The sequence below is a fragment of the Gavialis gangeticus genome, unplaced genomic scaffold, assembly GCF_001723915.1.
Source record: "Gavialis gangeticus isolate Ggan-Ray unplaced genomic scaffold, GavGan_comp1, whole genome shotgun sequence".
Taxonomy (NCBI): Eukaryota; Metazoa; Chordata; order Crocodylia; family Gavialidae; genus Gavialis; species Gavialis gangeticus.
Genome location: NW_017729004.1, coordinates 57684457 through 57697496, shown reverse-complemented (window position 1 = coordinate 57697496; position 13040 = coordinate 57684457). Strand labels below are relative to the sequence as shown.

Here is a 13040-nt window from a genome sequence, read left to right as displayed (position 1 = left end):
GTCTCTCCCGTTTCTGAAGGTTACTATTCTATCAGGATTTGCCTCCATGTGAAGTTCTACAGGCAAGACCCAATGCACATATGATCTCTTTCCCAAGTAGCCCCTCAGGACCCTCTCGTTTTGCCAGATCAAAGGGCAGAAGGGTCCTATAGGAATCTTTCATTTGCCAGTGAGACTCTGCAGCCTCTAATATTCTAGTACAAAATATTTAGGAAGCCACTACTCATAACTTCTGCTAGAATAGATGTTTTTGAAGTTGAAGTAGTCAAAGTAGTATTCACTGTAGTGCTTGCATTCATGCAAAAAAGTTAAAGACTAGAGAAAAAGCAAATTGCATTTAAGAGACTTACCCGCTCACCAGCTCCACCAGCAGGGCCAGGGGCTCCAATAGCACCAGGAGCACCCTATAGGAAAAAAGGTGAAAAAAAGTGATGCGATTCTTAGTTATGTACATTTAAGCACATAAGCAAGAATTGACCATTCTCTCTGCAGCACCTTCTTCCTGTCCTTCCTTCTAGAGTTAACTAACTGTGTGACCTGACAATGTTGGGTATGGATATGCAGGATTCAGCTCTTTGGAGAAGTTTAATTACTATTTTCCTAAAAGAGTAAAGTCTAGGGATAGACAGTCAATAATTGAAATCATGAAAGCAAGGGCCTTCTTTAGCAGACTTGGCTGGGATGGGTTGGGTGGTTAGTTGGAGAAAGCCCCAGGACAGAGGGCTCAGAGGGTGGCACATAAGGAGCTTGTGCTGGGGGAAGGCTGAAAGCAAGGAGCCTCAGGTGTGAGAAATGAACTCGGGCTACAAAGCTCAGGTGACAAAATGCATAGGAACTCAAGTAACAGAGCATGCAGCCCTCCAGTTTAATTAAAGGCATAGCTCATCTTGAGGGCTCCTGCCTTTCCTTTCCAGTAGGTTCTCTCTGGCATTAAAATGAAGGGGTATTGTTTTAGACGGATTTCAAAATTTGTTTTTTTAAAAAAATTGAGAGATGCAAGTCTAGACTGTTCTTTGCTGCTGAATAACTATGTTATCTTTCCAATACATCTTTACCTTTACAGTGTATTTGATCTCCTTCAGGAGAAGCATTTCTGAAGGGTCCCAAGCTTGCTATACTTACACGAGCGCCATCTCTTCCTGTTGCACCAGTATCCCCTCTCAGACCTGTAGCACCCTGAAAACCAGAAAAAATGTGTTCTCATTATTAAATGCCATGATTGAAAACCAAAGTGACACCAAAACTATCTATTCTAAATGCACAAGCATGTAAAGATACTACAAAGCCATCCTTAATTTTTGTACAACTATTATGTGTAACCTGAGTGCTGCCAGAAATTATTTTGGGATACATGCTCCTCTTAACATTCAGCCACAACTCTGACCGCCCTCAGGGAGAGTTTAACAGTAGCTTCACTGATTATAGTATACTTGGGCATAAAGTAGACTTTGAATATTGTTCTATTCATGGTTACATACATATATGATGTCACAGGAATGAGTCATTAGCTATCATTGTCATCGAGGAATAAGAATACTATTCTATACTACTATATACTATACTAGTATTCTTTTACATATGGATGAATGCAAAGCAAAAGCACATATGACAGCTACACACCATCCCATTTAAGTGTTTGAAGACATCCTACTCATGCAGTCTTAAAAGAATGAACTTTAAATGAATGAATGCATGCATGCCTTTTGAGTACTTTATCCAAAACAGGAAGAAATATGGACAACCTCAGTTAGGACTTAGAGGGTAAAGGGAAAAGAGAATGCAAACTGAAGGAATTTGAAAATAATGGACATGTACCAAGGTATCTATCAGTATAACAATTTTTCCAATTGCAGGGGCAGTGCTAAGATTTGCATTTCACTAGGATTCAAACCATCGCATGCTGAGGACAGCTACTGTGAGCTAACCTGTTTTGTCATTCCTCTTGTATACCTCAATTAGTCAAACACTAAGTCCCTTTGCCCCAAGCTTCTGATGGAATCATAATGAATTTTTCAATTGCTAGTTTTCATATACAGTGTTAAAACAAGTGTGTTTAAGTTACTTAAGTAAACTAAAAGGCATTCCTAATTCCAAATCCTGATTTTTTTTTTCCTAATTCATATTAAGACTTAATTTGTGAACAAATCAGTTACACGAAGCATTATGCTATGCTGGAAGTAGTATACTGACTATAATTTGTCAGTGTTCATTTGCTAGTTATGTTCTATAGGTATTAAAAGAACTGCAACTAGAGTACAGTCCTAAAAGGGAGCAATTCACTACACTGCAGGGGTCCATTTCTGTCTTAATTATTGTACTCCCTGAAGATAGTTTTAGTATCTCTTTGGAACATAAAAAGTCATGCCTGATCAAGCCTGCATGATTCTGAGTGACCATTATCCCCGCTGAATGCAAGGGAGAGTAGAGGGTGCTTTGCATGTCTTTGCTAAATGAAGTCTCCATTTTTTTTAACATGCTTGTGATGGGTCTCTGTGAAATGCAATTTTACAAAACTTACCAGCTTTGGCAAACATTGGCAAATCACTTCTGAGCCCCTGAGATTAAAAAACTGGAAGAAACCCACCCCCTAATCCACACATGCATGTTTTTAATTGTAGTGAAATAAGTCACTTACCTTTTCACCCTTGGGTCCTGGAACACCAGCAATACCTCTCTCTCCTGGGGCTCCACTAGCACCAGAGGGGCCTGCAGTACCAGCATTACCAACATTACCAGGCTCACCCTAGCAACAATAAGGTAACATGTAAGGAAGGAACACTGCTATGGGGCAAATCATCCTCTTAGCATCACCTTGATGATCTTCTTGTTTTACAAGCACTATCATTTTGCCTTCAAAATGGTCCCCCTAAATTTTAGAAGTCCTTTATTAATTCATCTACTACTGCAGGGCTAAATTTAGCTTTAGGTCCATAGGTCTGTCTTCAAACTGGTCGTGTAAAAATGAAAATAATCTCTTATTTTCTCAAGGCACCACACAAGTACAAGATACTCATCATTTTCTATGAGAAGGTGGCAAAAATCAGAACTATTTCCCTTGACCCTACATATGTTTAGGCCTTGACAGAATATGTTCTGGAGCCTAAGCTATACTTCACTGGCTTTTCAGATTTTCTCTCTGACTATGAATGGTCTGTGCTAATGAATATTTGTCCTAAAGGCTCACATGCAGTATAAAACCAGTTCAAAATGAGACTCATAAATCACTCTGACATTTTATCAGATTCACAGCTGGAATTCCATACTGATCCTCTGTTGTGAAAAGCTTTTGTATGCATAGTATATTAGTTTAACCAAGTTCTCAGTGGAGCTTTGGATTTGAAATCAGCTAAGGATGTCTTGAAGGGTATGAAGAGAACATTGTTATTAGTGTCAGGAGTAGTTATGTACTCAGTAAAGGAGTAATTCCGACCCTCTTTCTTAAGATTAATAGACAGGGCAGTAGCAGTTTGAAAAGGCTTACCTTGTTGCCATCAGTGCCTGGTGGACCAGATGGACCACGGCTTCCAACAGAACCTACAGGACCAACAGCACCACTTTCGCCTGGAGGACCACGTTCACCCTGCAAGAGACAGGCTATTTGAGTTTTTGCTTGAACTCTCACTTATAACTCAGAGACCATGTTTTTTTTCCATAAATCTATCAATCTAAAATGCCAATGGCTTATCAAGAGAGAGACACTGGCATTTCAAACAAAATACATGCTAAGCAAGAAAGTCTGCTTTTGGGCAGTGGTATGCATTTTCTGTTACCTACAGGACCTCTATGTATCACTGTCAATCAATCAATCAGTCTCCCATGGCAGTTGCAGAACTTGATTTGGATTCAAATGGAAGCTTCAACCCAATGGAACCCTTTGCAGAACTAGAACCATAGTAACCGAGGCAAGTATTTTTGTGGTAGCACTGTATGCTTAGACAACAGCAAATGTAGTTTGCATATTTAAAAACAGGGACTGAGGTAACTATAGTTCTGCAAATCTGACCTCAATAGTATGAGTATGCGAGGTATAACAGTGGTCTGTCCCTTAACACAGGGCAGCCAGCCCTATCAAAAGCATTCTGCTGTGGGCCTTCTAATAATGGAGTGCTCCAATGGGAGTTTAAAAAGCTGCAGAGGAGAGGGCTGAGACAGAAGACTCTGAAGGGATAGTTTGAGAAGAGGAAGCAAACAGTGACTGCAACTGCTAAAAAAAAAAGGAGGTCAGACTGCTGTACTTTGTTGTTTAATACACTTGATTTTCGAGGAAGAGAAACTGTGGACTATTTGGACTGAAGTAAAGCATGTGATGATTTACCATGAGAAATGATTAGTTCAGCTAGAGAAAGTTGGGATTACCACAAGGATTGTAAAGAAGTGAGGAACTGACTAACAATGAACTGTGATCAATGTAGTGGGGAGACTATAGTGGAGTTCCTTGAGAATCTGTTTTGACACCAATCTTAATATTTATTAGTGACTGCCACAAGAGGTAGGAATGTGCTGATTAAATGCGTTGATTATGCAAAGTTGGAAAAAAAGGATTGGTTTATCATGCAAAAAGAATTGGATGACCTTGCTCAGAGTCATGATACAAGTGGGATGGAATTCAAAAGTACGAAGTGCATGGTCACACTGCAAGCTGGGAGCTCATCAATTGGAAATGATGGAGAAAAGCCTTGGATGTATTAGTACTAATGTGGTAAGAGTGGTTACCTTTACACATAACCTACTATATGTTAAAAGTCAAAAGCTGAGAGAAATTGCTTGTATTGGAATTTATCAAGTCTTTTCACACACAAATAAAAAAAACATTACTGAGACATGTAAGTGATATTAATTTTTCAAGAAGTTACTTACTCTTGAACCAGCAGGGCCAGGGGCACCGAATTCACCAGCCATACCCTAAATCAAAGTAGAAAGATTGATTAGGCTTATTTCTAAAGAATGCTTGTCTTGTTTACTGTCCTTCAATGTTTTAAATATTAGTTAGAAATACTTTCTAATGCAGTAAACCTATGAAAAATACTTCACATTAAAACCTATTCGTGCAGATGGGTAAGGATGAAAAGGTACAAAGCCTCTTTTCTCCTCAGTCATGCAGCCAGGCTGTGCACCATGGTGCAGACATGAGATAGCAGCCATTTTCATTTTACTCTGAGCAAGAATAAAATATAAAATGAGCAAGGAGCTTGTGATTCAGCCAGTGGGTTACAATATGTTTGAACCTGCTCCTGTCAAATCCAAAGGGTTTTAAAGCATTAACTTCAGTGAGAGCAAGATTTGATTTCATTACCCCCTGGGAGTGTGATATGAATATTAGGAGTCACCAAGTAGCTACTTATGCAGAATCTGGAGGCCTCACACATTACTAAATTACACTAATTGTAGGCCTGTGTAATCCCATTGATTTCAACTAATGTATACTGGGATAAATGAATGTATACTGGGATATAGATAAAAGTAGGGCAAATAAGATACTGAAGTTCTGGAGCTGCAGTTTGCAGTCAAATAATTTCCATGCATTAGTCCAATCCATTTCAAGGTATGTTATTTATTCCAGTTAAGGCCTAACAAGTCAGGTTATGGTTTGGCTTTGTTTAATTCCACACCAGAATTTTGAAATAAGAAAATCTCAAATGCTAGGATAACTTATTGATCTGTTGCCATCTTTAATTAAAAAGGTTATCTTAATAGCTATAAATACTGAATATGGTATGAAATGCATCTTGTCTTGGTAATGTGGCCTAACAAAATCTTGCCTACCATATGTATGAGTTTCATTAGAACATTTCTGACTTAAAAAAAGAGTAGGTAAGGTCTTCTTTGTATCACTCACCCTTTCACCTGGTTTTCCAGCTTCACCAGCTGGACCTGAGGGGCCTGGGAGACCCTAAATGGAAAGAAACACAGATATGAACATTTTCTCATTTTGAGAGACACTGAACACATTGCTTCATGAAACACTGTACATTACAGCAGTCATAGGAGGCTTAATTTATAGTATTAGTTCAATAAGATACATTTGCTGTTATAGTCAAAAGGCATAAGAATCTTTGTGATCCCACTAACTTCAACTGGACTAGAAGGTTGAGAGAGCATTTTTGTGCCCAAATTGGGCCTAAAATGTCTATACAACTACCTCTGAATCAAGTTCTTTGGTGCAGTAAAGATGGAAAAGTCTAAGTATGTGAGATTTTAGCCAGATGTTTACTAAGAAAGTTACAAATAGTGGAAAGTGGGTTTACAATGCAAGGTAGAGTTCAATCTTAATGGAGGCATTTGCCATAAGGAATAGCAAAAGATGCTACATGTATCATATTTAGTGAAGTCACTTACTTGGAAACCAGGAGGACCAGCTGGACCTTGTTCACCTTTTGCACCAGGGTTGCCCTAGATGAAATAAAAAAAGGTGCTTAACTACAAACTGGAAAAATGAGAAAAAGGTCTGAAATCTTGCTACAGCTTAAAAATGAAACTAAAAATGTTCTGCAACTAGGTTTATTTTGAAGCTGTTACTTACAGCAACACCAGGAGGACCTTGAGCCCCATTGTTGCCCTCAGGACCAGGTGCACCCTACATACACAAGAGAAGAGAAAGACTTGATTACTCATTTAATCAATGAAAGGTTTAATATCGTTCTGTTTTACAGCCCCTTTTTTCTATTCAACCAGATAGGGCCACAACCACTTTTTTTTAAACACACAAATGGTAGTTAATGAGGCTCTTTAGCCTAGGCAGTTTGCATCCATTTGCATTTTTTGGGGGGCGGGGGGAGGTTAATTAGCTCTATTCTTGCTCTCCCTGCTATGGTTTTCTAGATAAAGTATACACACATACCCGAGCACCAGCAAGACCAGCATGGCCTCTGTCACCAGGTTTGCCAGGGTCACCCTAAGAGTGAATAGAAAAAACAAACATTAAACAAGCTAATATATTAGCTCTAGTTAAAATCACCAAAGATCAACATGATCTATGCCACAAACTATTATAGCATTCATCATTTTCTAGTCATCAGAAAGTGCCATTCAGCTAATTGAAGATGTTAGAGAAAGTGCCATACAAAATAATATTTTTTTCCCCATAACCAAAGCTTCGACCTGCCCTGCAGTGCTGCATACAGTAGCGTCAGATAGGCACCACAAAAAGTTAGCAGTTGTACCAGCTGAACTGATCCTAAGTTGACTGAAGTCAATGGAAATCTCCAGGACTTCAGACTCTGGATCATGGTCTCCATATTCAGGCACATTCTGAAAACCTTTGAAGTGCTTCACTTTATACTTTCTCTACTGCTAGATCTCAGATATGAGACCAAAAGTTGCAGAGCAATTGACCATATGCAGCATCACTAACAAGGTTGCAACATGCATCTAACTTGTGAATGGTTTGAAAAATTTACCTTATTAAATTAAAAAGTTTCTATTTTGGGTTATTGGAGAAACAAAGAAAAATATGTCTTGAAAGTATTTTTCAACAAATACACAGCATTCAGGCAGACTACAGTAATTAATTGGTCATGGAAATAACTCTCAACTAAGAAATAATTTTACAGCAACATAAGGTTTTGGTCTCTTGTACTTACAGTGGGGCCTTTGGGTCCGGGGAATCCAATGTTGCCAGGCTCACCTCTTGCACCAGCTGGACCAATTGGGCCAACTCTACCATCTGCACCAGGGAAACCCTAAAGAAATAAAGCAAACTTTTGAATGACCATTTTCAGTGTTTGTTGTTTGATCTTAAGAACAACCTATATCAATTCATTAAAATTTGAAGATCATATAAAAATGTGTGCATGTACATATACACACATTTCTCCACTTTTTTTTCCTATAAAACTAACTTGATCTTCAGGACTTTAGCTATTATACAAAGCCCATGGACGTGAATGGAAAGATTCCCACTGACCTCCATAGCCTTTGGTTCAGGCCTTTGGCAAAATAAAATGTACAGTTTTAGTGACTTTAAGCACAGCTGTGTTAAAGCTGAGCAGCAGGATTACAGCTTCTTAAAAAGCAACTCAAACCTATGTTTTATAAATATTAAAAAAACTAATGAAAGAACAGAATACTTACAACGGGACCTTCCTTGCCAGCAGGGCCTGAGCTTCCAGGTTGACCGGGGAGACCCTAAAAACACGATGTTTTTATCTTAATATTTTTTTTCAGTTCACCAAAATTAAAAATGACAGTATATGACTGTGTATGTGTACATGCCCCCCCCACTCTCTAATGTGGAGTAAATAAGCTTTACTTCCTGCTAAGTTTAAACCAAAAATACATAAGAGCATAATTCAGCAATACACTCAAGGAATAATTCAACCACGAAGTGAAAACATGCTGACTTCTATACCATACAGTTTATACATGTTTCACTTGACTACATTCATTTATGCCCAGTCCTGCAAACACACAAGTTTAGTGTAAGGTATCTATATAAAAAATGTGCAGGCTTCATGCTTAATGGTCCATACTTTAATTAGGAAACTGATTAATACCCATTCTATAAGTGGATTAGGAATGATAAACTTAAGGCCAAGAGGCCAGGTACAGACTGTTTTGCCACTGACAAATGTAAGCAAGACTACTCTAGCTGAGCAGACAATTCACATGAGCCTGATGATAGAATTTGTTTTTGTTTTTTTTTTCAAATTAGCTTGAACAACAATGTGGACCGAGGTTGTTTATGGAGTGCTGCGGCAGACTCAAATTTCAGCTATGAACTTAGCTACCTCATTCTGTACATAAGAATCAGTGGAACCATCTCATTAATTTGTACCCTGGATGAAACAATGGGGCTCTGACCTACAATCAAAGCCTGTAGGTAATGCCACAATGCAAACAGTGTAATTCTGTTAAAGTGTTCTGATGTGGTTTAATTGTTTAGTTGAGGAAATGAATCAGAATATGAAGAGTTCTGTCTAATGACAGTTGGATGGAAAGGCCTCTGCTAATAGATTAAAAACCCTTCTAATTCCCAAATTATTTTATCCTCCAAAAGTTAAGTGATTTCCATTGCAAACCAGGAAAGCTACAGAGCTTAAAACTTACTCTTGGACCCATGAGGCCAGGCTCACCAGGGCGACCATTATCACCAGTAGGACCTTTAACACCAGCAGGACCAGTAGCACCACGGCTGCCAGCAGGTCCCTACCAACATGCAAAAAAAAGTAGAAGTTGAGAAACAATAGCCAGAACTATCATACATAGTTAGAAAGACTGAATAACACTTCTTAAATAGAACAAAAAAGAAAAAGCCCCCCCAGAAAACAAACAAACCCAAGCCCCAATCCATGACTCACCATAACACCAGCTCTGCCATCAGCTCCAGGGAGACCACGAGATCCAGGAACGCCCTACAAGACAAAAAACAGTCCAGGAATGGAAAAGATTAAGCCAACTGCTAAGGCAGGGTTTGCTGAAGCTCAGAATTCAAAGCAGAACTGTTGGTAGTTGAGATGAAGCTAAGTCTGAGCACCTGCAGTTCTGGTTAAACCTGGATCCAGCAGATATCCAAACCTTTTTTTTTTTTTCTCCCCTTCCCTTAGGCTCTGTATCAGGTTGAACCAGTGCCAGAGATCTGAGCGTACTCTGGATCCAGACTCTGACCCAGAGTCATACAGACACAGCTTTGGCACTTATATAAAGCCCTAAAGACTTTTAAGAGAGTTGGTACACATGCAAGAAATTGGATCTCACAGACCAGATCACAGCCACTGTGTGTAGATCTGATCCCTAATCTTTACTTGAAACACGAGTGGAAGTTTGGTTACATTTTTCATCCTTTGGAGTTAAGTTAACCAACTCATCCAGTGCTGAGCTCATTCACTCCCAAGGGAAGGTCTAGCAGTATCTTGTAAGAGGTCCTCATTACCAGGATAGGACCAAGACCTTTACATTTCTAAATTTAATAGAAAGTAAGACTGGAAGAGGCCTCTTTGGGCATCAAGCCCAATCCCTTGCTTTTATGGAAAGTCATTAACCAAACGAGTTGGTTAACACAATTTATCTATATCAATATCTTTATAAGGGATAAAAATGACCATGGTGTTTTCAAAAAAACCCCAAACAAAAAAACCAAATCCCAAAAACCCAATAAATAAGTATTTAACAAACACTACTATAAAGTAGCCCACATAAATGTTTTAGGAACGATATGAAGCATTAGTAAACATTAATGTATGTATATATACACACTTCACTAGATATCAAACCATCAAGCCCTCAGGACAGCTACTGTGAGTTATAGTCTGTTTTGTTATTCTCCTTGTGTACCTGAATTAGTTAAACACTTAATTCCCTTTGCCCTGAACTTCTGATAGAATCATAATGGATTTTACAATTGCTAGGTTGTATATGAAGTGTTAACACAAATACGTTCAAGTTACTCAGGTAAAAACTTAAGGGCATTCCTAATTCCAAATCCTGATTGTTTTTTCCCCCCATTATATAAATAAAATAAAAGTGGCAGACAACTGGACACTGTAGTTATTTACCAGGTTTAGTACATTACCTGGGCTCTGGTTAGCTGAAACAGTACAGCTAGGACCCTTTATTATCTATGTTTGTTTGCATCTGTGTAACTAGATTTTATTCCCCTTTTTTGCATGTGTTTCTGGAATGTGCAAAGACAACTTACTCTTAGACCAGCTGGACCAGGGGGGCCAGAAGAGCCAGGTTCACCAGTAGTACCTTTCTTGCCTTCTTCACCACTTGGACCAGCAGGACCTGGTGGACCAGCAGCACCCTGTTTAATGTGATCAAAAAAACAGGTCAGTAACTTAAGCAAAAGTCCACCTCAAACTTGATTCACTGAAATTGTTTAATGTACTGCAGTACTTACGGGTTCACCCTTGTTACCACTTTCTCCCTTGGCACCAGCAGGGCCTGGTTCACCCTACAGTCAAATATAACAAAAATCACAGGAATAAGCATTGCCTAAAAACTTTTACTTGTTCATCTTTTCTTGAAAACAAAAGATATGCAACTATCAAGGGAATAACATTTAAAAGGGAATATATCAAACATGGAATATTACACTAAAGATCATTAAGAACGATAATTGATCTAAACAGTCTAAGGGCCTGCTCTACTGGCCTTATACCAAACTGTTGCTGCATCTGGCTAGCTAATACATGTTTGAACAGAGCTAGTGTGCAAGGACTGCTAAGCTTTACATGCCTCCCATTTAGAGAATGCATAAAGTGAAGATTCTTCAGTTGCGATAGGCCACGAGTTAGTAATATGTAGGAGTGCTCTGTTGTGTTTGTGCAGCAAGAAATGGTGATTAAAAAAACCAAACAAAAACAAACTTAATGTTTGTTATTCAAACCAGAAATCTATCCAGCAGGTTTGACAAGTATGGGCAGTTGGGCCATTATCAAAATGAGATACTACTTACAACAAGACCTCTGGTGCCAGCAGCTCCGGCAGGGCCAGGAGGTCCAGGAATACCACGTGGACCAGGCAAGCCAGGAGCACCAGCAACACCAGGAAGACCCTATTTAGTGAAAAAGAAACTGCATCATAATCTTGTTCTGTGTTGCATTAGTTAAAAAACTTTCATTTTGAAATAACCCAGAATGTAGATATACTTACAGTTGCACCTTTAGCACCAGCAAGACCATTAGCACCAGGGTTTCCCTAATGAGAAAAATAAAGGTGTTGGTTAATATAACCTTCTTCTTACCTCTGAGCCCACAAAATTGACATCTACTGATAGCCAAGATTGGAATTAACTTACAGGAGGGCCAGCGGGGCCAGAAGAACCAGGAAGTCCAGCCTCTCCTCGTGGACCAGCAGGGCCAGAAGGACCTACATTACCAGCAGCTCCAATTTCACCCTATTTGAGAAAAATGATATCAAGCTTTTTATCAGCAAGTACAATGTCAAAAAATACCACAGCACACATCATTCATACAGCTACAGTTCAAGATTAATACTACACTTGACTGTTTGTTAACCCTGCTTTAGAGGTAAAAAAAAAAGAAAAAAAAGGAGGCTACGAGAGCTTTTTTATCAGATTTCAGAGGCACTGAGCTATACAGGCCTGTATAGCTCCCACAGAAGACTGCTCAGCAACTCTAAGAGTCAGGCCATGGATTTACCCAAGATCATTCAGCAAGTCTGCTGCAGAATCAAGATCAAGATCAAGAACAAAACAGTTTTGCCCTGATTCACAGCCTCACATCCTATCCACTGGACTATGCTGCCTCAAATGGCAAAAGGTCTCATTCACCATTGTCCTAGCTTTTGTGACAGTCACTTAAACTACTGCAAACAGGTACACTCATTCCAAACATCAGTATTTTACACTCAGTTTGCACTGGTGTAAATTACCCATGATTCGGGACAGTGGTCACTCAGTCTAAAAGTTACTTCAAATATTGATTAATATATTTAATGTTTTGCATGTGAACTTCTAAGTAGCTACAGGTCAGGAGGTAATGCATTGTATAGAATGTAACTATTTATGGGATCACACTTTCTAGTGCTACATCAGAAGTGGGGTGTATTTTAGTTGAGTCAGTCCCTATAAAATTCAGGACCCAAGCACATCATCATCATCATGTACTTTATATGAACAAACCCTCTATGGTCAGTGGATATGCTCTAGGTAAAGTTTCTTCTTGAAAAAGTGTTTGTTTCTATAGCTATTACCTTCTATCAGGGCTGACTAGAGTATGGCCTGCAGATGTTCTAATGCATCCTCAGTCTTCACAGACTGCAGCTACCAGCTGCCCATACTTCATTTTGATCTAAATGTAAATTCTTCTGATACATGCAGTCTTCATGGAAAACACATTATGATGAAGGCAGCACAAACATCTACTCTACTCTGTGTCAAACCAATGAAGTCCCGGGCCTCTAGGGACATTGTGCATACATACAACTCTCAACTACAGCATATTTTAACACCCTGGCCTAAATTCTGCTGTTCTTTCACTATCAAAACTCCCATTCAATATTATAGGAGTTTCAACTGAACAAAACCAACAAGATCTAATGTATACAAAGTGGATTTAACCTTTAGTTTTCAGCAAATT

General features: G+C 39.0%; 1 protein-coding gene and 1 long non-coding RNA gene across 5 annotated transcripts in view; both read right to left on the bottom strand.

Annotated features, from left to right (window-relative positions):
* The window catches only part of COL1A2 (collagen type I alpha 2 chain), a 68373-nt gene that overhangs the window by 20829 nt on the left and 34504 nt on the right, over positions 1–13040 (bottom strand). For all 4 annotated transcript variants that reach the window (XM_019508437.1, XM_019508435.1, XM_019508438.1 and 1 more), the window contains exons 17-34: positions 11738–11836; positions 11593–11637; positions 11396–11494; positions 10838–10891; positions 10634–10741; positions 9297–9350; positions 9046–9144; positions 8071–8124; positions 7581–7679; positions 6839–6892; positions 6521–6574; positions 6337–6390; positions 5837–5890; positions 4858–4902; positions 3482–3580; positions 2636–2743; positions 1123–1176; positions 351–404 (exon numbers count right to left, since the gene is read on the bottom strand). In XM_019508437.1, coding sequence (XP_019363982.1) covers positions 351–404; positions 1123–1176; positions 2636–2743; positions 3482–3580; positions 4858–4902; positions 5837–5890; positions 6337–6390; positions 6521–6574; positions 6839–6892; positions 7581–7679; positions 8071–8124; positions 9046–9144; positions 9297–9350; positions 10634–10741; positions 10838–10891; positions 11396–11494; positions 11593–11637; positions 11738–11836 — 1287 coding nt within the window. The remainder of the gene's footprint in view (positions 1–350; positions 405–1122; positions 1177–2635; positions 2744–3481; positions 3581–4857; positions 4903–5836; positions 5891–6336; positions 6391–6520; positions 6575–6838; positions 6893–7580; positions 7680–8070; positions 8125–9045; positions 9145–9296; positions 9351–10633; positions 10742–10837; positions 10892–11395; positions 11495–11592; positions 11638–11737; positions 11837–13040) is intronic.
* LOC109291419 overlaps positions 12623–13040 on the bottom strand; it is an 893-nt gene continuing 475 nt past the window's right edge. The window contains exon 2 of the long non-coding RNA XR_002095839.1: positions 12623–13021. This is a non-coding gene — a long non-coding RNA (uncharacterized LOC109291419). The remainder of the gene's footprint in view (positions 13022–13040) is intronic.